At 36.9% G+C, this 26,902-nt stretch overlaps 6 protein-coding genes across 8 annotated transcripts; 1 reads left to right on the top strand and 5 right to left on the bottom strand.

Moving 5' to 3' along the window:
* Positions 1 to 535: 535 nt before the first annotated feature.
* Positions 536 to 2,953, bottom strand: LOC101299844 (autophagy-related protein 8C-like). 2 transcript variants are annotated; one of them, XM_004294388.1, is made up of 6 exons: positions 2,840 to 2,953; positions 2,629 to 2,715; positions 1,831 to 1,886; positions 1,484 to 1,536; positions 920 to 1,038; positions 536 to 832 (listed from the first exon to the last, which is right to left on the bottom strand). In XM_004294388.1, exons 2-6 carry the CDS (start codon positions 2,663 to 2,665, stop codon positions 738 to 740), a joined length of 360 nt encoding a protein of 119 aa, XP_004294436.1. In that variant the 5' UTR covers positions 2,666 to 2,715; positions 2,840 to 2,953; the 3' UTR covers positions 536 to 737. The 2 variants fall into 2 exon arrangements, with proteins under 2 accessions (XP_004294436.1, XP_004294437.1); XM_004294389.1 differs by having other exon boundaries at positions 2,629 to 2,687; positions 2,840 to 2,899.
* A 1,567-nt stretch (positions 2,954 to 4,520) lies between these two features.
* Positions 4,521 to 6,071, bottom strand: LOC101298979 (CASP-like protein RCOM_1302390-like). Its single transcript, XM_004294386.1, has 3 exons — positions 5,786 to 6,071; positions 5,555 to 5,666; positions 4,521 to 4,927 (listed from the first exon to the last, which is right to left on the bottom strand). Exons 1-3 carry the CDS (start codon positions 5,959 to 5,961, stop codon positions 4,658 to 4,660), a joined length of 558 nt encoding a protein of 185 aa, XP_004294434.1. The 5' UTR covers positions 5,962 to 6,071; the 3' UTR covers positions 4,521 to 4,657.
* A 1,071-nt stretch (positions 6,072 to 7,142) lies between these two features.
* LOC101315217 (probable beta-1,3-galactosyltransferase 2-like) lies at positions 7,143 to 12,000 on the bottom strand. Its single transcript, XM_004294356.1, has 11 exons — positions 11,592 to 12,000; positions 10,736 to 10,829; positions 10,568 to 10,632; positions 10,277 to 10,488; positions 10,137 to 10,200; positions 9,847 to 9,919; positions 9,607 to 9,727; positions 9,193 to 9,280; positions 8,983 to 9,108; positions 8,788 to 8,897; positions 7,143 to 7,792 (listed from the first exon to the last, which is right to left on the bottom strand). Exons 1-11 carry the CDS (start codon positions 11,711 to 11,713, stop codon positions 7,644 to 7,646), a joined length of 1,224 nt encoding a protein of 407 aa, XP_004294404.1. The 5' UTR covers positions 11,714 to 12,000; the 3' UTR covers positions 7,143 to 7,643.
* A 4,164-nt stretch (positions 12,001 to 16,164) lies between these two features.
* On the bottom strand, positions 16,165 to 18,161 carry LOC101302343. Its single transcript, XM_004295780.1, has 4 exons — positions 18,125 to 18,161; positions 17,460 to 17,656; positions 17,254 to 17,314; positions 16,165 to 17,054 (listed from the first exon to the last, which is right to left on the bottom strand). The coding sequence occupies exons 1-4, from the start codon at positions 18,159 to 18,161 to the stop codon at positions 16,438 to 16,440; spliced, it is 912 nt and encodes a 303-aa protein (XP_004295828.1). The 3' UTR covers positions 16,165 to 16,437.
* A 1,973-nt stretch (positions 18,162 to 20,134) lies between these two features.
* LOC101296470 (ATP synthase gamma chain, chloroplastic-like) lies at positions 20,135 to 21,385 on the bottom strand. Its single transcript, XM_004294377.1, has one exon. It carries the CDS (start codon positions 21,381 to 21,383, stop codon positions 20,280 to 20,282), a length of 1,104 nt encoding a protein of 367 aa, XP_004294425.1. The 5' UTR covers positions 21,384 to 21,385; the 3' UTR covers positions 20,135 to 20,279.
* Positions 21,386 to 21,689: 304 nt separating this feature from the next.
* On the top strand, positions 21,690 to 26,528 carry LOC101294543. 2 transcript variants are annotated; one of them, XM_004294370.1, is made up of 9 exons: positions 21,733 to 22,000; positions 24,027 to 24,083; positions 24,357 to 24,409; positions 24,677 to 24,728; positions 25,037 to 25,102; positions 25,189 to 25,245; positions 25,552 to 25,594; positions 25,870 to 25,902; positions 26,072 to 26,528. In XM_004294370.1, exons 1-9 carry the CDS (start codon positions 21,889 to 21,891, stop codon positions 26,133 to 26,135), a joined length of 537 nt encoding a protein of 178 aa, XP_004294418.1. In that variant the 5' UTR covers positions 21,733 to 21,888; the 3' UTR covers positions 26,136 to 26,528. The 2 variants fall into 2 exon arrangements, with proteins under 2 accessions (XP_004294419.1, XP_004294418.1); XM_004294371.1 differs by lacking the exon at positions 25,870 to 25,902 and having other exon boundaries at positions 21,690 to 22,000.
* Positions 26,529 to 26,902: the final 374 nt, after the last annotated feature.

Raw genomic sequence — 26,902 nt, 5'->3', positions numbered from 1 at the left:
TTCCACATTCTCAGTATATATACAATTTTTCTGTTGAAATTTCTAATTTTTGAACCATCGATATTTCCTTGAAGTTCGATATTTTAGTCCTTAGTCAAAATAAACAAGACAAGAGGCAGTTCATGAACAAGATATCAAGCAGTCACACCAGTTCTCTGTTTTGAATTTTTGATGAATTCTTGAACAATGTGAAACTCAAAAACAAATGAGTAAAATAACTCTAAAAATGCAAAGATATACAAATTAAAGCTGTTAGAGAGCAATACAATTGGACAAAAAATTCATGATACAAACACCAAAGCCGCTTCAAGCCTTCAAATATCATTGATCACTCTACCAGCACCTCCAACCCTTTTTTTTTATTTATTCCTAATCTATCTATTTTGGATCCATACCAACTCACATTCTCCGTACAAACATAAGAACACATCGAATTAGATCAAAAACAAGGGAAAAAAGAATATTGAACACCAAGTATCCCATGCTAATACCAAATGCAGAAATCAATAGTAATAGACCAGCCAACACAGCACATAATTTAATCATCTGCACTCTTACAAGGAATAACCATGCAATATTTTCTTAATTTTCTTAATAGAGGCATAAAGACATAGATCCAATAGTTAACAGTAGGCATTATAAGAAAAGCAACCTCACATTTGGGTTGCAGGAGCAGAAGTCAAAAGAATATACATGTTTCATACTTATTAATGTTATATTTACAGACTTGGCTGCACTCAAACAGATCCAAATGTATTTTCTCCACTGTATGTCATATAAAGGAAACCATCCTCGTCTTTGTTTTCCTCATAGATCGCTGACATCATGGCAGCTGCGACAGCCAAAAGCCAAAACCATGTTAAAAGTAAAAAGATAGGAGAACTGGAAATTCAGAATTGAGTTGGACTATAATTCATACCAGTAGGTGGCAAAATGTTCTTGACAAATATAAAGATGGCCTTCTCAGCACTAAGCTTTATCCTTTTCCGGACCACATAAACGAACTGCCCAACAGTCAGATCAGCAGGAACCAGATACCTGTTTCCATCGCAAAACATTAAAAAGAATCAAATGATCTACTGTTGGAAAGTCAATTTGTTAGAAACTTATATTTCAGCTCCAAATTAAGTACCACCTGTTCGTAATTTCAATTTCTTCCGCATATCACATTCACAGCAATGATGAGTTGAAAATTATGGAAAAATTCCGGATAAAGCATATCAAGAAATCAAGAGTTGGCATATCATGATCACTGGGCATAGAAAATACATGCGGTTGAAATTCTAAATAAGATATGCATATATTGGTTGAACTCTACAGCAAAGAAGACTCGTGGCACAACAAAAAAGGAAAAGAAATCCTATCAAGTGCAGGCAACTCAGTGTTAAGTCGTGATCTGACCAAATAAGTTGGCTTTGTGTTTAACAAGAAATGTTAAGTAAAAATAAGCAAATATGTAATATAAATACAGGTAAATACTAACTTCTTCTTGTCAATGTCTGGTATGTCACTCCTTTCAGCCTTCTCCACAATAACCTATTTACAACAGCAGAGAAGACAGATGATAAGCATATCCATATATGTCAGACAACATATAGATAAAGGGTATAGAAAGTGCAATCAAAACTACACAAGTTTTGCATGGAAAACTTATGACCCTTGGTGTGGCCAGCCCTCCGGGATATGCACAACTCGACCAAAGGTTCAAACATGCTTTGCTTATCTAATTTTTGTATTAACAATTTGAGAAGTTCAATTTAATAATCACATTGTGCATAGGTATGAATTATCTTAGCTCCTAACTGCTCCTCTGACTAATGATATTCATACCGGAATTCGGTCAGGATACTTCTCCCTGATACGAGCAGCTTCTGCCTGCCTCCTCTCTAGAGAATATCCAAAAACAATGAAAAGAATGTAAGAATGAGTATCAAGCTCTGATATACTGGGAAGAACCAGAAATATAGTCTTATTGTTTTTATAGAATGCATAGTGTAGTAGGTGGTTAAACATGTAAGGGAATATGTAGAAGACGAATGATAGAACTGTCGATTTTCATGGAACATTCCTACAGTTTCAAACTAGATATCTATGACATGCCGTAAGTACATTCGCAGGGTTTGGTAACCATTCATTGCTCAAAATTAACTTACTAATATTTACAACTTTATAATACATTCTGAAAAAAAGGAAGTCATACAAATATAAAATCATAATTAAAATCCAATAGAAAATCCTACAACAGTCCAACAACATAATCAAAGTGACCTTCATCTAGCTCGAAAACTCTAGTCAACTAATTCTCAGAATACCAACCCAGATCATATAAAGAAAAATCAAACCAGATCATATAACTCACTGACATGAACAAAAAGTATAGAACTTGGGAAAAAACAAAACTTCACATAAATCCATAACAGAATAAAAAAATATTCAAACTTCAAAAGATTGAAACTTTAATTCAATAATTCTTCCTTCTTTTCAAAACATGCCCAGATATCATGAAATTTGCAAGAGACCCATCTTGAATCAACGAACACACACACAACAAAATCAAGGGTCACTCTAGATCTACCACAATCACAAGCATATCAACTGTACGCGTGTAAAGAGAGCAAAAAAACGAACCGAGAGGGTGCTCTAGCTTGAAGGAGCTTTTGGCCATCGATGATCAGAAGCCTCTTTGACTGTTTTGAGAAGAAAAATAAAGCCCTTCTGGGTTCAGATCACACACAAAAACAAAACAAGAAGAAGAACCAAATTAGGGGTTTTTGATTGAGAACCAAGGCAAGAGAAATTAAATAAGGAAAAGAAAAGATCTTTTATATATATTTCTTACCAAACAGAGAGCAGAGGAAGGAAGAAAGGGATGCAAGATGGAATCGAGAAGAGAGAGAAAGAAAGGGGCAACACGCTTGAAATGGGGAAACTGATAGATGAGATAATAAGGAAGAAAGGAACAGACTCGCCCCACTGACTAGACAACTACTTTTTTCACCCTACCCACTAAAGTTTCACTTTTTTACTTTGTTGCTTTTGCTTCTGTTTTTACTGCTTTACCTTGTGAAATTGGAGACAGCGGACCAAAGTGAAAGAAGACAGCGTCGTATACAAGAGGATTGTCGTTCGTCCATTCAGAGAGTGTGGGTCTGTGACATGCTTCTGCATTCAGAGACTGTGGAAGACGAGCGACTCAAGTTTACTTACCGCCTTAACACAACATGATTAAGTTGAGACAATATCGATACGAAGATGATTTACGGGTCACATTTGTTGCTGTTTAACATGTTATCAGAGCGGGTCTTTTTCCAATTACTTCTCCAATTCTCATGGACTCGATTTGGGTCCGGTATTCTATTCTCTCGTCCGGTCCCAGCTTCTTATCTTGTCATTGGAAAGTTCCGATTGATTGTCGCCAAGTGTCTATTGGTTTGTTCCGTCCCATTTCATCACGTGTAGACCTTGAGTCAAGTTACACGTGAGAGGGCGTCTTGGAGAGAAATAGATCTCAAATTAGAAAAGTGACAAATAAAATATAATTCATAAGTGGGTGGATTATACCCAATTGTACCGAGGTTTTTTATGATTAAAACCGAACGCCTTAAGATGATTAAGTTGAGATAATATCGGTACGAGAATGATTCACGAGCCACGTTTGTCGCTGTTAAGATATAAAATGGTTCAATAGTTATTCTTAACATATTACTGCTCCAAACTTTTTCTGAACAATGATTAAGATGTGGCCGGTAAATGCATCAAATGCTCACGCAGACATGGTTAGGCTATTATTGGACTAGGTACTTGAGAGGGTGAAATGGTTTGTCTTCATGTTAGTGCCGAATTCTTATCGTCACACTCGAGATTGGTACAATTCTATGTAGCCTGCCGGTATGGGTGTAAAATTCAATTGTCAGTTGGATCCAGTTGAGCTCTAATTTTCACTCAATGAACTTCTCTGCAATTCTATTTTTGTCAATTATGTGCGAAATATTTTATAACTCTCGTACATCGGTACATATGATATGATTTTCATGATATATCAATAAAACATCACTGTAACCACGACGCTAATGTGCAAAGCTCTTCGCAATTATTTACACCTTAAACCTCATAAGAGAATCTCCATCCGAATATAATAAAAAGTATGTAGGGTGTGTGAGTTATTTAATAAAAAGTTTTTAAAAAAAAAAAAAAAAAAAATACTCCATCCGAATATCCATTTTGGACACCTCAACCCAACAACTCTAATTTGACATTGTCAATAACCTGCAATCAAATAGGCAATGTCAAATTTGACACGTATAAATTACAACGAGGGGAGGCAATGTCAATTTTTTTTACTCCACCAAATTTTTCATAAGTTTTTTTTTACTTAATGACAAGTTTAAAAGTTTAAATGATTGTTTACTGTATATACATGTTCAAATTCGACATATCTATTGAAGATGAGATTAGCCAAATTAGCAAATGTTACTTCTCTTGTCACATGTCAAATTTTGAATTTTTGACATCTCGATTGAAGATGCTTTAGGTATTTGTACGTATAACAGAACAATTAAGTTTACCCCTTACATAACTCCATAGAACAGAACCTCTAGAATATAACCAATGAAATGATCTCTTCTAAAGGGAACAAAACCTCTATTCTAGAAACCATCTAAGTAGTGTTCTCTTCTAACTCCACCTCTTTGTGAGAAACAGAAGGTGCCTCACACATGCTGAAGACCCTATAAGCAGAAATCACAGCTAAAACAAGGAAGCTAAAAAGGGCAAGAGAATGGAGAACCAAGGCCAATTTCATTCTGCTGCAGAATTTCCCATATGAAGCACAAGCTTCACTCCATGAGACTGCCTTGTCACCTTTATAAGCCAGAAACACCATCTCCATCACTGCAGCCACAGATGTGACCATTAAGTAGGTCACTATCTACACCAAAATTCAAATAAAAAGACAATTAGGACACAAAATGAGCAACAAATTTGGCATCATATGCTTAGTGATTAGAAACTTAGTCAGAACATTGTTAAGCTTTCATAAACAAATAGGAAATTTTGAAACTAAACTCGATTTCACAGTTATGGTCATCTTGTAATGCTCAGATCCTGTATGAATTTAATTTAATGGCTCAAATGTTCAATAAAGGGAGCTAGTGATTAGAAACTTAGTCAGAACATTGTTAAGCTTTCATAAACAAATAGGAAATTTTGAAACTAAACTCGATTTCACAGTTATGGTCATCTTGTAATGCTCAGATCCTGTATGAATTTAATTTAATGGCTCAAATGTTCAATAAAGGGAGCTATTACCAAATGTTGAGAGCTGTTGAGAGCTAAAGTAGTTCAAATGTTCAATAAAGGGAACTATTACCAAATGTCGAGAGCTAAAGTAGTTCTTCGTGATGCATGTCTAGCTAATATTCTTAATTTCTCTAGACTTAACTTGCATCCAACCACATCCTATATATAGGTCTACATGGAGAGAGAGAGAAGAATAAGAAAAGACAATTGAAGGGGCCAAAGGAAAAAAAACCCAAAAAAAAGATAACTGATTAACCTGGTCAGAGACAAAGAAAAGCCAAGCTTTAGAGACTAAGCATTTGATCCATGAGGACACAGCAGCAACACAAGCATATACAGCAGAAATGGCGCTGATCCAAACCATGTACCTGAAATTAAGACATTTTAGATAGTAACAGCCAAAAACAGAAACATTAATTAAATATGGACTTTGGAGACAGATTAAGTTTATCTAGGACTCAATTATGGAGGTGACTGCAGTTCTTACTTGAGGCCCATGAAATTGCTGAAGTGCAGCTTCCCATAGCTAGTGTTGTCCTGGTGGTTGGTCACAGTCAACCATATAGTTGCAATACTAAGAGGAATCACAGAAACCCTAAGGGAGCAATCTATGAGCTTCAGAAGAGGGATATTTGGGGCATTGTCATCTGAGTTTCCTCTCATTTCTGGAAGCCAGTAATGTAAGAACTAAGAACAACTCTCAGTTTCAGTTCATGAAGGTAGAACTGTGGTATTTATATCATAATCTGAGCTCGAGACATGGACATCAATGTTGGTGAGACTGAAATGGTAACCTGATAAGTCATAATACTATGATGAGAGCAGTATAGACTTGTGATTACGTGCAGACTCGTTAGTGGGGAGAGGGAAAGATAGTGGAATTTGCTTTTTCCCCAGTACTGCAGGAATAATCATTATACAGAACAAATGGCATAACCTGCTTCTTAGAAAATAGAAATCCACCTTCTAAAAAGAAAAACGACTTGGGTCAACTTGACCTCATAGTGACATACTAAGCAGTAAGCACGCTGCTCACAGTTTCAAACCAAAGCAGAAACCTGCATGATAATATTGAAGGCAGTCAAGGCATACCCGACATTGGTTTGGTACATATACAATGATCTCCCTCCCACCTTACCTTGTAAGGTACTTATCTAGTCTATGGTTTAAGGGTTCATCGTTAACTACAAATTCACCTCGAGTATTTTCTTAAGTTTTACAAACCTTTTGCAAAATTATTCAACCATGAACAATATTGGTTACCACTTTCAACTGTCTATACTGTACTTCAGATAAAAAAAAAAATAAAAAAAAAAATAATATATATATATATATATAGACACACACACACTCTACTGTATGCCATTGATTGTATCAGCAATAACTTGTGCTGAATGTCAAGTACTAGTGTTGCAATTTTTCATAGAACTTGAAAATGCCCCTTTCATCATCTGGATTAAAATTTGTGAGCCACTTTCAATCTATAACGAAGAAATGTTGAATGGCTCCAACCAGAATACATCTAAATGCATATCAACCAAGAGCAGCTTTCAAACCCCAAGCTTCAGCTTGAAGGACTGAAGCAAAATCAAGACATATGATCCATTATTTTTATGATCATTATCTTCTTAACCCAACATCTTTATTCTTCTTTTTATATTTCTTTTGGATGAATCACTATATCACTATATGTTCTTGGTTCACCTACTCAAAGTCATTTCACAGTGGCCAGGTAGCTACCTGCAACATAAATAGTGGATGGTGCAGCATATACAATTAAGCACATAACAGAGCTATATATGAATCATGTAATCCACCAATTAGTTGTTAAGCAAAATATAAATCGGTCAAGTTCATCATCCCATGAATCAATTTATTCAACTCGCCACAAATGCTCTTGTTAAGTGAAGCTTCATTGTTAAGCAAAGAGATCGCCAGAAAGTAGTAGAATACAGCTTAGTATTAATTCTTTTACAATCTAAACGGAAAAAGGAATTAAAACCACTAAGAGTACAACTAACAATGCACTAATTTATTAAGAAAAGGCAGCACCAGCTAGCACAAAGACTGGCACTTATTATGGAGCTTCATTAGCCATGGAGGACTAATTACTAATGGCCCCGGAAGCACTTCAAAGAATGATTGCTATTACTACTACAACTTCTCTTCCCTCTTTTAAACTTTGGGTCTCTCTCCTCATCTAAAATGGAGTAGAATCCCAGCTCACTATGCATCTCATTTTACAGATATTTCCGTACGAGGAACTTTACAATACAAGACCAAAAAAACCATCTACATGATCTTTTCCTCCTGAGTTAGGAAGAAAAGTCTGCAACTTGGATCAGTTAAAAAACTGCACTCCACAAAGCATTCTCGCCTTCTCCACAGCGTCGATGGACCTCTTTGATCCTCTCAACAGACTTGCAAATTCCGCTGCAACTCCAATCGAATGAAGCAACACAGACATTGCCTGCCTGAGCCTTCCATTCACAATCTGTGATAACAGATATCATCATTAAACTTCTAATTCTACATTTTGGGCATGCTGATATTAATTGCTTTTTTGAACTTTGAAACACCATATGTTTTTTTTTTTCTGAGGGCTTATTTGTAATTCTAGACATGAATAACTTCTTAAGCTTGCACCAAAGCAAGCCTAGGCACAACTCACCCACCCCACCAAATAACATGAGAAGTGTACAGCACCATAAAACAGGTGCTGGTTTTCTCCAGTTTATTTCACACGTGTTTTCAACCTCACCTTCATGACTTATACACATGATAATCTACATGTCACAAAAAGTCTCAAGAGCTTGTGCTAAATTTCAAACCATGAGTCAGTGTTGCAGAAACTGGTAAACAGTAAGATAATAAGTGGGAAATTGAAAGAATGTAATCAACCCAAACAGAATCCTAGATATCAGAGCTACTAGCACACATTTGGGTGTTATCACAGGTCATCCGCTCAAGGACAGGCATATGGAAGGCTAGTGGTCCACTAAACAGCATTATGCCTCCGCTCTAAGCCCAACCACCAAACATCACTCTTTCAATTAATTTAATAGTGTACATTCTTCCTAGATTTAGCAAGACTGGTCACTTTTAAATTTCTAATTTTTTATTTATTTTTGTTAAAAACCAATATAGGTAATTGTGTCTTTCTCACTTACTGAACTCCTGGCTGTTGGAGTTGATCTGGCATCTCAATGAACTGGGATACTAACAATGTAAAATGATGATAGATTGATACATGGGTAGCCTATGGTGCCCTACACTTTATATAACATGTAAGCCAATGGTTTATAAACACTAAACTATCCACATTGCCAGATGAGTGGCACATAGTGAAACAATGCACTGTCATTATCTGAAGTATGAAGAGTCACCTCTAGTAATCCACCAATTTACCCTGTATGCTATAAGAGTCAAAGTAATCACAAGAATATGACACAAATAAATGCAAAAAACAGATAATGCATATGGGTTTACCAGGCGGTGTTCCGCAACATAATCTTCGGTCATCAATATGCTCCACATCCAATCCAAGAAGCCATGAACCCAGAGAAACATCCTCATTGACGTACTTGTGTAGAACGTGCCTGGATAATACCATAAGAGATATTTCAGTAAGATTTAATCTACTTTGAGTGGAAAGTTACCACTGTATAGATATAAGAAACTTACTGGTTGATGGATATGTAAGTAGCCAAGTCTCTTGAGATAGCATAGAGCTGGCCAGTGGCATGACGAAAATACTTATTCCCCTCCTCACCAAACTTCCAGTACTCAGGCTCATGATACCTCACTCCCCTATTGATGAACAACTGAGGTAAGGAGCAGAATGCCAAAATTGTTGAGCATGAAGAAATATAATTTATGAGTGGTGAAACTCACTTTTGAGCAAGAACGGGACCGGATTTCATGCATCCAATGTACACCCTGGGCTTTAACCGATGCCTACCTAAAGTTGTTCCAAGTGTTCCTGAGATATGATGTGAACCAATGAAAATCAAGGAACGGGGAGAAAGATAACAAACACAACTACAGACTTGGCTGCAGCAAGATCAGAATGCCTGTCACGATGTGAACACTAGCAATTCCATAAACAAGTCTCATATTTGCCACAACTGTTTCACCTCATTCATTACTCGGTATGAAAAAACTCAGAGGGTATGTAATGGATAAATAGATAGGTAACTTTATGGTACCAGTCACACATTATTTTAAGTTTCAATGAATATTCTAAAACTCAATTTTTTCAAGTGATAGCTGTCTAATAATTCTATACCTACAAAAGTTAAATTTTACCTATATTAACATGTACATCATCATCAACCTTGACATAGAATTCTGCATCCCATGAAGAAACAGCAGTAGCAAAGAATGTCTTGGTCTTTGCTGATAATTCAAGGTAACCCTCCACATGGTCCTGCACACACACAAAATAGAAGGCAAATTACGGTTAGCATTTTTTATAACCTCCCACTATTTGTAATGTTCTTCTGTCAGAATTTTCAACTGGACTATATGAAAAGATAGAAGATCTACCAGCCGCATAATGTCACCATGTCTTCTGTCCTCAGCCTCAACAGCTCTATCAAGGATACCACCTGATGTGGCACTAAAAATGGAAAGAGCAATACAAGAAACAACAATCAGTTCCTGCTTTATAGTTTTTTTTTTTTTTCCCTAAAGGTTTACAGTTGGTGACAAAGATCAATATAGCAAGAACTGAACACCATGATCTTCTTGTTAAAGACTAACACCTCCACTCAGTCTTTAGAAGGTTAAGCCTAGATGATAAGTCAAATGGAAAAGTGTAACCAACAAATACGCACCTGTGACCTATTACAAAGCGAACTACAATTCCCTTTTCTTCCTCAAGCTTCTTTCTTTTATCGCCTATTCATTTAAAGAAAATATCAGGAACTTTCAAATCTTAGATGTACACAAGAAAATAGGTCACCAATCAACAAACCTTGAGGCATCCAAGTAGCACGAACTGAATCTCTACGCTTTCTACTGCTAAAAGCAGTATTGATTCCTACAACCATCAAATATTTTCTTTTCTTGGTAGACTCAGAGAATTTTAAATCTCCTGCAACTGGAGACCCGTTAAGTATAGATTCCTGAGCAGCCTTTGCAGCTGCTAATTCCATCTCCAAATTTGAAATTGTTTTATCCAGTGTTCTGCATTTTTGTGAGATTCATAAGATATGACATTGTGACAACATCAGTAAGATTAAGATAAGGTCAGGAATTGGCATACTGTATAGCATGATGAGTCTTTGAAACTTCCCCGTAGACATTAGTTGATTCCTCGTCTACTTCCTTCTAAACAAAATAAATGAAATGTGCACGTCAAAATTATTGACAAACTAACAGGTCAAGGTAAACGAAAGATAAATAAACATATAACAAAAGGTAATGAACTCACAATTGAGGGATCACAACCAGATACTAACTTCAGATTGTCACCGTCAACCCTTGTTGTCCTTGATATGCCTTTAATTTCCGGCACTGACCACATTCTGTTAGCAAAAAATTATTTAATAAGTATCACACAAGAAAGGAATGAACGAAATCTAACATAGAACACAGTATACTTCTGATAAAGTTCCAAGTAATATGACTCTTATGGGTATGTATGTCATTTTGCAGAAGATTGGCAGATAAACAAAAGAGATATCAATGAAAAAAGGTAAGACAAAGCCATGATTCATGTAACTGCTGAACTAAGAGAAATGTAATCATAATCTCATGTACAAGGCTGGAATAATAATGTCTGGATGAATATAGTAATATACAAGAAGGCTTAAAATTTCCATAGTTGGAACTATCATATGAAATTCAGATCATCTCACTCTCATAATTGTAAAGTACAACGTACAATTGCCAATTCTACAGAAAAAAGAAAAATCCATCACACAAATTTCCCTAGTTAGTAAAATACTACTAAATTTACTACCGACATTATCATTAATCACGAGTTCACCACTACAAGATTTTGACAGAATATTCACAAAAAACACCAAATATTCTTTAATAAAAAAACCCAGCAAACCTCATAACTCCATCATCACCCATCAAAATTCTTGAAGCTTGCCAAATTTGCCATATGACAGATACCCAAAAAGCAACCAAATTTCCCATTCTTTGGCCTTAATTAATTAAAGAAAACAAGCTAACCCACTTCACCAAATTCAAAGCCCACCATTCCAAAGATCTTTTTTTTTTTTTTACTTAAATTCAACATAAAGATTAAATCTTTATCTGGGTAGAAGCACAATTACCTATCAGAGAAGAGCATCCCAGCACAGAAACAAGCAATGCAGAACAAAATGGTCCATCTTCTTGACACTGCGTTTCTTGAAGGTGGCTCCACTCCTCTGAGCTTCCAAGACATTGTGCTCATCTCTTAACTCCAATCCTAGCTTCAATTCAGAACAAGACCCATCACTAATCCCAAGTCAACACAATCGTTGACCCAAGTCCCAGATCCAAAAACCCACTTCCACAAAGAATAAAGAACACCCAAATGAAGCTTTGGCTACTTCAAGTTATAGAGATGGTGAGATCATAAAAGGTTTGGTCTCTTGAGATTTTGGGTCTCTATCTGTGTTTGTTTTGTACGTGTGAAATTGCAGTTTGAGAGGAGGTGGGGAGGTTTGAGGTGGAGGTGAGCAAGACCCAACAACCATGGTGTTGAAGGAATGCTGGAAATTACGTAAATGGCCTCGACTTGCTTTTATTGTCAATTTTCTGTCCGAACTCTGAAGCTGTATATGTTTGGTGAGAGTTGAAACCATGTTTGGTTGATGATATTTGATGCCGACATGTCAACTGCCCTATGATTTGTGCCTCCTCGGTCTTCATGTAACAAAAAGACTCGAACAGTTGATACCACTGAGGATCGACCTGAAAAGGGTTACACACTTATTATTACCACTTATTAGTGAATTCCTGGCCCAAAATGGAAGGCCTATGAACCAAGAAGCAAGCTATGAGTGGAAATATATGTATGCATCATTCAAGATTTTTACTTTTCTCATTCTGTTTTTGGCTCCTTGTACTGATACATATTTTTAAAAATCATGATGTTCAGCTAGGCCACTGCAACTGACCAAAGAGATTATATTCAATATAACAAATCAAATGACTTAGTAAAGTTCGTTAAAGAAGCGTTAAATAATGTGACCCAAGTGATCGTTAAGTTGTGTTTTTTGACAAGAGGTCATTGATATAACACCTACGAAGTCCCTGACTCAACTAAGGAGTACATGATTAAACATGACATATGCTAATTAAAGATGCTCTGTGATTCTAGCTATGAGGTCCTTGAGAATGCACTTAAGAAGTGCCTGCGAGTCTATAATCATTTCTATTGTTTTAGGCATCGTAAGGTTTTTGGTCGACGTACACCCACATCGATGTTACCCCAACTTGAGTACTTCAATAGTGACCCCAATTTTGGACGTGAACAGAGAGATAAGTGTGAAACTTGTATCAAACCAACTTTGCTATTGTACGTCTATGAGGGAACACGTACATGATGGAGGCCAGTTTGTTAGATCATGTATTCTCATCAAGCAAGATAGTATGGAGGCTTGCAAGGAACGTCGTCGGCACTTATACGCGACGCTTAGCACCAAGCTACTGTTTGGTGATGACTTTAATTTATTTCCCTTTTTCTTGGACGTAGTGTTAGTGGCTGGCTTATATGCGTTGTTCGATCAGGTTGGATTTACCAAAATAAGGGATGAAATCGTGGTTTGCGATGGAGGATCACAGTGTGGATAGGGCGGCGAAAATGGTGATCACTCTTTCTGTTTATAACTGTACCAGTACCAGAAAATCCATACTTGCTGGGTGTAGCTGGTAATTTGGCCAAGGACGATTATATAACAAGGAGCCACAGATCGAGCAAGGAGAGCATCTTCGAGTTTTCACTAATTAACGAAGTTACACTCTTTGATTTTTACTATGAGATACGAATCATACGATCGATCATAGGCCTGCTGGGCTGCTGGTATAATTAAGTTGTATCAAAGTTGGTGGTGAGAAATGACAATGTGGGTTTTCAGTCAAGGAAGGAGATCGATGCAAGTCCCATGGCAGTGGCAGATCCTTTAAGGGGCGGGAGAGGGTCGCGATCCCTCCGGCGATTTGAAACTTTCTCATAATTATTGTTTAATTATGTACTTATTAGTATTAAGTTCAAGGTTTTTGTATATATTGGGTCTTTCGAGAATCTAAATCAAGTTCCGCTATTGTCCCGTGATACTTCATACTTGGATCATCTTAATTAATTAACCGGTGGATAGTTCATAGATATTGGCTTGCATTGTGATCTTGTCGTCCCTCTTGAGTGTTCTAGTAGGATAAGATTTCTTCATGAATTGGTTGATAAGCTAGGTTATTCCACAAAATTACCTAAGCCAATATTAGTGGCAATTTTAATTTGGTTCCTGCTCGATCCAGTCAAGGTTGTTGCAAATGTAGTATAACTCTGGACCTTTCACAATTAGCACCTCGCAGTCAATTTTTGTTGATGACTGAAGTTTTCATGCATATGTCACAAAACAGATCTGTCGGGATGAGGAAACATTTGTACTACATAGCAAATAGTATTACGAATTGGAAATTTGTCACTACGTACTGATCATGTACGTCTAGCTCGATTTTCGATTTTCGATTTGTTGCATGCATGCATAATTGCATATGATACAAAACAACTTCACGAGACCAAATTCTGTACTCTATATATCGAAGTGTTGTAATTTACTGGTTAATAACGGTTAAATGTACTGTGAAGCATAAAAGGGGGTGGTGGCGCAGTTGGCTAGCGCGTAGGTCTCATAGCTTAAACAGTGAGCTATCCTGAGCTCGAGAGTTCAAGCCTCTCTCACCCCATTTACCTTTTTATAACCCAACACAAGCACCGCTTACAAATTATCATATATGGTATGATTTTTTCTTATCTTGAATGTATATACCAACCAATCTTTTTATAAAACTAACACGAAGCCTCTAAGACAACCTCACCAAATTGCTTGAGACTAAACACGAATTGCATTGAAATGAAGCCTAGCTGTACGTAGTCCCAAAGTTGAGAAGTCGGAATAAGATAACCAAAGACAGAAACGACATCGGCAGTGCAGGAAATGTCATCAAACATGGAAGAAAGATACGTATCATCTCGGCAAGCAAACCATTTCTATCTCACTAGCTCCTGTTTTGGGAAAAAAAAGTGTAGATAAACATGAATAAAGGAAGAGCACTAAGCAATGTATTAGAATCTAATACTGGAACAAATACACAGAGATTTGTCCTGCAGTGCTATGCATACTCCTCCTTTTATTTAATATTAGTGATACAATCAGCATTCTTAACTTTTCGAGAACTTGGCATGGTGTTCAGACCAAAATGGCTATTAGAACTTGCAGAAGACCAAGACCAACAGTGAAAGTCAGCCAATTCTTGGAAATTCTGAGAACCAAGAAATTAACCTGAACTGAATACTAACTAGCTTATAATAAGGGTTGGGGTTGTAGATCTTTATTAGGAAACCAAGACAACAACACTTGGTCCAAAGTGGTATACTGATTAAACAGTTTAGGGCATGATTAATTAGCAGCAAAGAAAGTGATAATAAGAAACCTCAAGGAAGCTTGTTTTCTAGCTAATACCATCACAGATTTATAAACATTATCATTGTTTTAAGGGATTGCACCATGAATTGAAAGAGATTGCACCATTTGTTTTATTCTAAAAGCAAACAGATCCAGTTTAAAGAAAAGAAAAAGATACAGAGATAAATTAGTAACATGAAGTTGGTAAGATGTCTATGTCACCTCTCAACTTCATTCGTTTGGTGAGGCCCTTCTTCTATATGATCTCAGCGCGAGAAAATTGCATTGACAATAATTGGGGGCATTCAAAGGTTAAATCTTTTTTTTATTTTTATTATATATATATCTTTTATTTTTTACTGTTGTCAGTGTGACATTATAAAGGTTATTGTCTTTATAGAGATTATAGAACGAACTAATAAAAAAAGTTTATGATGCACTAATATATTGATGCGATAACCTTTCTACGACTGCTTGTACCTACGTAACAGACCAACTTCATGCAGTAATATACTATTTCCTATTGTATGAATTTGTCTACCACAGCATAAAGTTAGCCTAGACCATTATCGAAACTTAATGTATCCAAACATTAATGTATCGAAATCTTAGAAATAGTCACTGTTAATATAGTTACTGGTAGTTTGTGATTATCACCACTACCAAAGTATCAAGAGCTAGACTATGCCACTATCGAAAGTTAACTCATCGAAACATGAACTTATGAAACCCTGAATTAGTTGCTTCTAAGATTGTTACTTACCATTACTTTTTGATTATCACCACTGTAGTGTGTTGATTGTGATGTTTCTGGATGACTATAAAGTATAAACACGAATTCTGATGTAATGCAATTCTAGATAAAAGAAATGTTTTGGTCTGGCCAATGTCGATGGAATTTTCTAATATGTCCAGGCCAACTATGACCTAACCTTTGATTAACTAGATGATATTTTGGGGCAAACCCTTGCCACTAGACAAATAGGATGAGTCAATTTTGGCACATCCTTACAGTGAGAATCACCATGCATAATGCCACTAGCATTTTCAAGATGAATCACACTCATGTATGGCTCTGTGGTCCATTTTCATGGATGATATTGATCATATATTCATACTGATGTGCTCAAGTGCTACTGCATAAAGACAATAATGCTCTTCATCATTCTTGTTTTGACATGATGTTAATCTGTAGCAAAGGACTGTAGCTCCTTAATTGAATGGCACCAGAAAAAAAAGTAACATTGCTAGTGATCTTGGGGACACTAACCCTTCACTGAATCCTGATTAGAACAATCAAACATATGGAAATGTGCAATTAGAATACAAATACTGGAAACAAGAGATGAACTTCCTGGCAATTCTACTACACACTAATTTTGATTTCTTACACCTTGGACCATTAACTACAAGACAATTTCTGACTAAGCAAACAATCACAAAAACCCCTACACAGAAATAAACAATAACAACACTTCCATGATTCCATGGGAGTTGAGACCTACAATCACAATGATTCAAGGAAACCCGTTTTTGTTAGAACAGCATTCCTCACTTTGCTGAGGTCCCTTCCCTTTAGGGTCCTCCCAGCTCCTTCAAAGACTGAAAAAGAAGAAATCTGACTCCTTGCAAGCCTCCTGGCAAGAAACTCGTGTGGGGGTTCCTTTGCATTGTAGTCATCTGCCTCTTCCTCTTCATCCTCATCGTCATGATCCCCATCTTCATCAATATCATCATCATCAGAATCGTCACACTCATTATGCCATGAACTATTGTGGGAACCCTTGTTTGATTTCTGGCCATTTGCTTTTGACCAGCTGGGAATGTGAACTGGTGCAGATTGTTGCACAATTTTGGCTTCATGAGTGTTGTTGCTACTGCTATAGCTACTTCCACTGCCATAATTGTGGCTGCTAGCTCTCGGTATCATCCTTGAAGCAGTTGGGAGGCGTCTCGGAACAGAAACTGAGGATTCCTTGGATCTAACAGGCATGGTGCTTGAATTGTTTCTATCTCTTATAACATCCCAAACATCTTCTTCCTCAAAATCTCCATATCTGAAAGACCTCCAAACCCCACTTCCCTGCCTTGATAGATACCTATCCCCCATTGGTGGTTGCCTACCTATCAGAAGATAACAAAAGCATCTGATAAATATACCAGAATTTCAGATGTGGTTCACCTCTAGACAAGAGATATTGTTATACCAAAACATGAATACAATTTGAAGAGAGAGAGATAAGGAGGGATATTCTTAAGATTAACCAAGAATCAAAAAGCAAAGCTCATAAAGGTGTCTCTGATGAGGGAAATAAGAATCTACCTTTCTCTGATTGAGAAGTACCACCAAGCACCACAACTTTTCCAAGATTCCAAAGGGATATCTGCAACATGGTGAAGGAAATTCAGTTAAAGATAGTGTATTCAGATGGTAATCTTTTCCTTTCCTTCTCCCATAACTTGAAAAAGAATAAGGAAGACAAACTGGTTTTGACAAGAATCCTATATTTTCTCTATACTAGGTCTTACCTGAAGATGATTGAATGAGTTCCACCTAAGGTAGATTTTATGGAGAACCCAAGCAGCCAAAGGAACTAAAGGGCAGTGAAAAGTGACATGAAAAAGACAGACCGACCTCCCTTCTGTTGATCTCCAAATTGATGGATTTTCATGTACATTACTTTTGGTCCCCAAGAAAGTCTGACTTTTGAAGGAGAATGCTGAGACTAAAAATAAAAATAAAAAAAATATAAGAATAAAAATGAAATAGAGGTAACTTTCTTGTATTAACTTTCTGTGTAAAACGAAGTAGGCACATACCCTCAAATATAAAAATAAAATAAAAAGGGAAATGACCAAACAAATTTCTTTGAAGCTTATCTTGCTAGCGTGGATCTTACAAGATGATGTTACTTCTTATTTAGAGATAGGAGGTTTCTCTTAAGAGAGTCTCTTAAAAAGAAGTAGAAAAGATGCACACAACAAATGACAGATAAGGAATGAGGAATCTGAATTGATTAGTTCTACCTAGTGGATGCTTTCTTTTAATCCCACTTGGATTTGAGAATGAAACAACAAAGTTGTATCATCTCAATTTATAGTTTCTTGCAAACGTGTGGTGGGCTTGTGGAGTTGTGGGGGGTATAATACTATGGTACAAAAACAATTCTAATACAACAGTAAAGTTTCTATGCCTTCTGTTCTGCCACTTCTCAGATTTGGTATCCCCATTTTTCTGAGTTTTCCCAAACCTTCTTAGTGGAGATATGCAGATGTTAAATATAGAAAACAATTGAAACATATTTTCCAATTGGAGATTTTAAATGCATTCTCAATGATAGAGAGTCAATAGTTGTGACTGAAGTAGCTGAGGCAGAGAAAGAAATTTATGGGGCATATATTGACAAATTTGAAACCACCAATTAATATATTTCATTTCCCATACTATGTATCTAACCACATTTCAGGGCTACATAATAGAGAAAGTCAGAAAAATGTCAGTGTAAATAGTAACTAAGCCTGTAATGGTGGTGTAGGGAATATCAGAAGCCACCAATCTTGATTTTAACACAGTTCAGTTACTATCATGAAACAGAGAAAGGTGTAACAAAAAAGAACAGAAACAAATGACACTAAAGAGAAAAGAGATCTGCATCAGCTGCAAAAGATATGAACAAAGCATGCAAACCATATTATAAACGTATAAAAGCTATCATAAAAAAGAAAGGGCGATCCAAAGGAAGAATTTCGGTAGCATTGTAGAAAATTTCCAGCCGTCTATTACCATTTTAGGGAACACAAAAAAATGATGCATATAATGAAGAAGATATCAAACAAATGGATCAAGACAAACTTGTACAATGAAAGCGAAAACCTTTTTTTTTTGGAAGGTACTGTTGTACAGCAATTTGACCCACATGTGGTGATGAGAAGCAGCCATTCAACGCATTTGGCTCCTAAATAGCATCTCAAAGGAAGAAAACAGATCAGTCACTATTTGCATAACAAAAGGCCAGCAAGTTTTCTCAATGCTTTCACTGATAGTACCTCTTCTAAGATTAGATTAAATGCATGAGAATCTCATGAAAGTATCCACAATTGTTTACTAATTACACAGTACAGATTCAAAGTTACTGAAACTCCACTTCAGGACTGTAGTGCACCAGCGCTGTGGCCATAGAGTTACGAAGTGGGGTATCAAAGTGTGAGGCCGACATCAAATTAACATAAACTTAAGCCAACCTTATTCTAGGCATTTTTCTTATGCAGTCAAATGTGAACAGTGGGTCTCTGGAAAAACTTTTACTGCAGTAATATTTAGATCAGCAAAGGAAAAAATGTTAGAACAGACATATATTAAACTTAGCATCCCACCAAGAAATAGATCAGAAGCTTTATATTGCGTTAATTTGACTCACAAATGACTATAGTGGTGTATCCTAATCTATTTGAGTCTCTTAATGTCTTATATCAGGCAAAGGAGATCTTCACAAGACCATATATTCTAGAAAGCAGCCTAAGAGTTATATTATTACGAAAGAGACACCTTGGCTTCAAAATATATACTCGGTCACCATTAACACTGCTGTGAGAATTAAGGAGCTACAAGTAGCTGTTCTGCATTTTTTTCAAGAGTGCAGATAGGCTAAGGAAGATCCTAACCAACAACAATTTACCGATGAGTTCCCCACCAAGAAGGCAAAATATTATTCTACTTCTCCTGATCGAGTTACTCTACCATGATTTTCTAATCACAGAAGAAACTCGTGCATGCCTGTGCCTGTTGATATGGTCTGCAACTCAACATTGGTAATTGACGGACACACTCCAAGATTCAAAATTACATTAAAAACCTGTAAATCTGGCCTAAGGAAGTGAGCACTAGCTTTATTTCCAAGTGTTATTTCCAAGTGAGAATCTTTCAAAGGAATAGTAAGGTTGGGAAATGAAATAGAGGTGAGACACTGATCCACAAAAATTCAAATCACTTCAACTATGATTCTAAGTCACAAATACCAGAAAGAACCATCTATTATTCCTATCAGTATTTGGCTTGGTTAAGAACTACTTTGAATTCAGTAACACAATCTGTACCGCCTCCTGGCAATACCTAATATAATAAAAAATTTGAACAAAGGAAACATAGAAATATTGCTTCACTGCTGGAACAAGAATGAGATATCTTTCATAAATTTTCATCATATATTTCTCAAAATGGGAACTCAGGAAAGATTACAATTAAGAAACTCTGTAGATAAGCATGTTGACAAAGTGAGCGAGTCACAAAACTATTACCATGAAGTATACGGCACAAAAATAACAATATAGAAGAAAAGGAAGATCCAGAGATTACTCAGACTCTCTTAGTGCCTCAGCTCCAGCAACAATCTCCAACAACTCCCCAGTAATCTTTGCCTGCCTAGCTCGATTATAAGATCTCGAAAGGGTCTTCTTCAACTCATCTGCATTATCCGTGGCATTACTCATAGCATTCATTCTCGCAGCGAGCTCACTAGCTGCTGACTCCTGCAATGCCCTCAGAATCTGACTGTTCAAATAGAGAGGCATCATGGCATCAAGAATCTGAACAGGGTCCTGCTCAAATTCCATAAGGGGCGACATTTCCTTCCTCTCTTTCTTCTTCACACTCCCCCTCTCCAAAGCCAACTTCCCTTCTTTACTAGTCAGCCTAAACATCTCATCCCCAATTGCATCAACACAATTCCCATTCACATCAACAACCTCATCCCTAGGTGACAATGGCAGCAATGTCTGAATCACCGGCTCGGACTTCACTAACGACACGAATTTAGTGTACACAAGCTCAACTTTATCAACCTCCTCACTAACAAAAAGCGAAAACACATCATCAGCAATCACCTGAGCCTCTTTGGCAGTCGGAAACGTCCCTCCTTCCATCAACCTATCCACCTTAATCTCCGGCCTACGCATAAAATAAGAGTTACCCTTCTTCCCAACACTGATCAATACCACCTCCAATCCAAGCTTCTTCAGCTCCCCAATTCGGGTCTGCGCTTTCTTAGTCAATGCATTGTTGAAACCACCACACAGACCTCTATCACTGCTAATAACAACAATGGCTACTCTCTTCACAGCTCTCACATTCGTCAAAGGTATATCAATATCTTCACCTTGAAGCTGCCCATTGATGTCGTATAGAACCTCCACAAGGGTCTCTGAAAATGGTCTGCCATTGATGACTGCGTCTTGGGCTCTTCGGACTCTGGCAACTGCTACAAGCTTCATGGCTTCTGTGATTTTCTGGGTGCTTTTGATGGAGTCAATTCGCTCCCGGAGCTCACGTAGACCACATTGGATTGATTGGGTTCTGGAAGATTGGGAATGACGAGTTTGGCGTGAGATTTGAGGGAAAAGGGGATTTGGGTTTTGGAGAAATGAAGGTTTTGGAGAGACCCAGATGGAGAAAGCCATTAGGGTTTGGATTTGGGGTGCTGGGTTTTGCAGAGATTGAGCTAAAGGGTTTAAAGTTCAAAACATTTTTTGTGTTTGGTTACAAAAGTTCATAACTTTTCTCCATCGAGATTGGAATTTGCTATTCGGAATTGGAATCTCTGCAAACCCATTTCCTTAAAAGTAAAACTGATTGGATTTAGAGACCGGCGGTGACTCTCCGGCGAGGCTTAAACCCTGGTGAGCCCGACCAGTCAATGAAGAAGAAAAGGAAGTGAAGGAGTCTCACAGTTTTGTATACTAGAAATGTCGTTTTATGGGTTTTGTCATACACAAAAACGACTCGTCGTTTATTTGTGGGAAGCTCAGAGGCTCAGAAATAGTAGTTAAACCCAGGAATGAGTTTTGTTTTGTGAAGCTGCAGAGTGCAAAAACGACTGTCGTAAACATCGGATTGGAGTGTTTCAATCTTGGAGAAGATGCTTGCAAAGTTTTGATTGGGATTTTGATTTGTGGGGGAGTGAAAATGTCGAAGTGGCTGGGGAGGATTGCTGGGATGTTTAGGAGTGGGAGTATGGTCGGAAAGGACAAAGCCGGCAATCGTTACTTCACCAGAAACGATGAAGTTGATGGCATCTGTAAGTGTTTTGCTTTCTTGTTGCAATTTTGGTTCTTGGGTTCTGTTGAGATTATCATTATGGGCAGTCTTGTGTTATGTTCCAATTGGGTTTTGATTATATTGCATTGCACTTCAAATTTGCTTCATGGGTTTAAACCAAAATGTATGAAATCATTAGGAAATAAATGAGCACATTGCAAACAGAAGTAAAGCTGAAGATAGTGCATTACATAAAACGAATCTGAAAGGGTAACTGATGCTGCAGAACAAAACTTTTAGTTGCAGAAGGATCTTTAGCATTGCGAGAATAAATGTCAAGCTAAGTATTCTATGCATGAGTGATAATTATCAATGGTAGATATTCTGACCTAATATATGAGTGATAGCAGATTGTAAACGAGTCATTCACCTGTTCATATCATCTCATACAGAAAGTATTGCCAAACCCTTTTAGCTTTACAGGCTCTAGCCGACCTGCCCGGCTTGAAACTGGGCCTCCTGTCAAACTGGATAATCTTTTAGGAGGCAGAAATATATAGTAATAGCTAAGTAGGTAGCATGACGAAACCCCAGACCACGTGGGAGAAAACAATTGGCCTTACCACTCTAACTAACTTGTGCTTGTGTTTGGGATGAAACCAGACAGTACCCCACAATCCCCTACAGACAACAACCCTCTGATACGATTACCAGTTTTAGTACCTCTATTAGCTCCCGTGTTAGAAGCAATCTAGGAAATGGTCTTAAACGGAATGATTGAGATGAGTAGAAACCCAGTGAGATTGAATAGTGACATGAAGTTTCGAATATGATTGGAGTCCAGGAAAAATTATCTTGCTGCATTTACAGAGCCAAGTTTAGGATTTATAGAGCGAGCTTGGTGATAAATAATTCTTCTACCAAGAGAATCCAAGAAAGTCCCCATTTGATGCCAGTTGTCAAGCACTCAAGCCATAGTTTAAGTTCTCCTAGCATTTCTAGTAGGATGCTTCAATGAATTATCATCTTCTATCCTGATCACCATTGAAAGGCTTGTTGCTTGCAGCACATGACTCGTTTCCTCAACCAGCCACAGATAACCAGTTCCAACTTTCAAATGTATCTTAAATTTCAGGCCTTATTCAAATCTTATGAGTCCAAACCACCTTCTATTTTGGGTTTACACACAATGCATCAAGCAAATATTCTTCTATAGTATCCGTGGCAGAACCTTTCCTTTAAAATGCTCCCACTGGTTTGTCAGTTCTCTTTGCAACTTTCTTGGGGAAAATGAAGATAACAGCCTAGTGAGGATGCAATTTTTTCTGGAGAGGTTGGCTGAAGTCAGAGCTATTCTTAAGCACCTAACAGGGCGAATGCCATTTTTGGAAATTGTCTAACTCAAGATTTTTCTTTTGCAATGATCCTAATGCTGGAGAAAAAGACAATGCGAATGTCCATCAAGCAGCAATTTAAGTAAATCAATTCAAAACCCCTGAATGGTTTTGACTGAACTAACATCTACCTCAGTTTCGTAGAGTAACAGACAATCCACAGTTGACAGAGCATCAATCCAGCATATGTTTCCCTGGTTCTTACTTGAATATAGTGCTTTTGATTTCTTCTATGACTCCTGCTTATGGAAGAGACTGTGCCTTCAGTGATATCATGATATACAATATGCCTATTCCTGATTAAATCACATTACAGAAACATGAAAGCTAACAAGCCTATGAACTATTCTTCACTAAACCATTTTCAGTACAGTTTTTATTAGCTTGGCTGAACACTTTATTTTTCCTGCTTCTTTGGTGAACAGCTGAGCATTTTCCTTTCTATATACCAAATGCACTAAATTTTGTAATGATTCTTTGTTTAGTCCGGTCTCCAATGATATAATTCCTTACAGGTTAGCTTGGGGAACTCCATGTGAGATACTATCATATATAGAACGCTGTGTTTGATTTTGTGTGTGATTACTATAATGTGGCCACTTCAGTATATTCAAAGGTCATCTAATTCTCTTTATGTTGTCTTTCTTTTTCTCCTTCTTCTTGATGCATTAGTGAAAGAGAAAAGATGGGTGGTATTCAAGGGGGAGGAAGATCCAACCTCTGTTCCAGGTAATTGGTTTTAGCCTAATACAACTTTCTATCAGTTTTGGATGATTGGTTCACTTGGTTTCATTCTTTTTATATTAATTATTTTCTATTAATGAATCAGCAAGTACTCTCTTTTAGTTGCTTAAAGATGACATAGCTGCCTATCAAAGTATAAATGTGACTATAGAAGACATATGAGTTGCACATTAAGTTGGAATAGTTGTATACATTCTTACTCTGGCTTTATTTTTTGTCTTGTTGACTCTCTTGATGACTGTCATTTGATCATTTTAGTTGAATGGATATGTTGGCTCAATGGGCAGCGCAAAAAGGCTCCAACGGCAGAGGTACATCAATATGAAAAGAAATTTTTTGCTTTGTTGGTTCCCCTTCTCGTGACCCTTGATTTGAAAAGAAATTTAAAGACCACCTATTTTAGTACTTTTTGTGTAAAAATGTGACTACTTTTCTATAACCATCAATATGTCAAATTACTATGGGCTCATCTTTTTGAATTTGACGTAATACTGACCACCTTGTTTTTCTCCTATTGATATCTATTTCTCGCTTTAGAGACATATACCGTCCTTTGACAATTTTTTCTATCCCTACAGGAAATTATAGAATTGGAAGCAAAGCGTGAACGTGTCCGGCAAAATGTTGCTCGTATGACTTCTATTATCAAAATTAACGATTTTTTTGTTTGTTTCTGCTGCTACCTTGTGGCACTTTCTGATCGATAGAGTTGTAGGTGTACCAAAGTGAACTTCCTTACAAAATTAGTGTGGAACTTGTAAATTTATAGGATCATCTAGTAAATGGGCATGGAATAGTTAGAAATTGTATACCACCATAGGATATCGGATCTCTTAGCAATGTTAAAGATAGGAGAAAGAGAAGATATGATAATGAGCTGACTCAACTGTTTCTTAAAGCAATAGTTCTTAACATTTATTTTTCTAATTGTGCAAAAGTTTTGAAGAAAGAAGAAGAGGAAAGAAAAGCAAGAGAAGGCACTACACGGAAAGTCGTTAATACTGGTAAGCTTCTTACAAGAATGTGTTATAGTTTCTTTAATATCATCCCCATGCAAAGATTAATGCATGCTTATACTACATGTGTATAGGTAAAGGAGGTCCAGACTTGAAAAGTTTCATTCGCCAATTTCCTGGGTCCTCAGAAGGTATTTTTATTCCTCGAGACAATTCATGGCAGGAGAGGTTTTTGTTTTAGGCTCTTTGTTAGATTATATGATTTGTATCCTTATTTGGTATTCTATAAATTTTCATGTCATATATTAATGACTGTTGCTTTAGTGTAAATTATGCAAATTGTAACTATTTTAAAGAATCAGGATTTTACTTAAAAAGCTTTGTCAAGATTGTACATCTTCAGCATTATCCTGTTGAATGTTTGCATTAACCAGTGTTCTTTGACAGATTGTGCCAAGTTATTTTGATTCTTATGTATTCCTTATCTATCTTTGAAGGTGACAAACACAAGGACGAAACCAATGAGATGGATGGAGTGAGGTAGGTCTGCTAAGATTTATACAGACACGATATGATTTATAAATATTAGAACTAAGCACTTAAGCTGAGACTTAGAGTACTTTATGCAAGTTGCTTTACATTGACTGGTTGATAGGGAGTACATTCTATTGTTCATAGATATGTTTGATCAGTTTCCTTGATCATATAGCCTCACACCAGTTTGTTCTTTCACTCATCTTCATATTTAATTAGTTACTTAACAGCTCTCGATAGGGAGTTCTAATTGTCTTATGTCTGCATTATTGTGTTTGCAGGACTTCCAAAGAGAAAGAGGCAGTAAAACAAGAGTATGTCCTATTTGAAAATAAAGTAGAAATGTGAAAATTCCTCTCGCTATGAAATATAAAAATAAAGTAATCCAAAATGAATAAGATTATGCCCTGCTAAGTTGCAATGAAATACAACTTCCTGGAGTGTGCTATGCTAATCATTCCTCTGTCTCGAACTTCTTTGCAGGTCTACAGAGCCAACAGGATCTGGTCAAACATTCAAGCCAGGGACATGGCAGCCACCAACATGAAGTGAAATTGATATGGCAGACTCGATTAGAAGTGTGAGCAAATTAACCCTCCTGTCCTGGTATAATGCACTAAATTTTTTCTGCAACGCAGACGACATGGTGAGTTATTAGTAACTCTCTTTCAACAGTGTTGCGGTTCACTGCAATACCTTCATTTTGTTTCTGTTTCACTCCCAAACCAAGCACCATACATGCTTAACGGCACCATGTATTGATCAAGTTTTTGTAGTAGTGGTAGCCGTCTTTTTCACATTTATTTAAAAGTGTATACACAGTCGTGCACCACAATTGTAATACATCATTGTATTTCCAAGTCATCACCCTGACTGGCATACAAGAAACTCTGAACATTGTTTACCTTCACTTTGTGCTTAATGGCATATCCACGTTTTAATCTGGGATATGGAACAATTATTATTATTATTATTTTGGTTACAGGGGGACCTAAAAGGCCCAGCAAAAAAGAAAAAACAGCTAAGAGTTAGAGCAGGGGACGGATATGGATCAACTTTACAGTCTTTACTTCTGGTGTTTTTCTCATTAACAATGTGCTGGAGAATAATAGAGAACTGATGGCACACCATCAGAGACAAAGATGACATAAATCTGGGTTACAACATAACGTTGAGGTTGCCTCGTCGAACATTTTTGCAGAACAGAATGAGTTCTTCTAGCGTTTGGAGAAAAGATAGTGAGAGTTTGAGTTTCTATAAAGCATTCGTTAATGTTCCTGCCCTTGTAAACTAGGGTCCGGTTTGGCATGGTCA

This window comes from Fragaria vesca, linkage group LG3 (assembly GCF_000184155.1).
Source record: "Fragaria vesca subsp. vesca linkage group LG3, FraVesHawaii_1.0, whole genome shotgun sequence".
Taxonomy (NCBI): Eukaryota; Viridiplantae; Streptophyta; class Magnoliopsida; order Rosales; family Rosaceae; genus Fragaria; species Fragaria vesca.
Note: the sequence above shows the minus strand (reverse complement) of the source record. Positions and strands in the feature narration are given on the sequence as shown.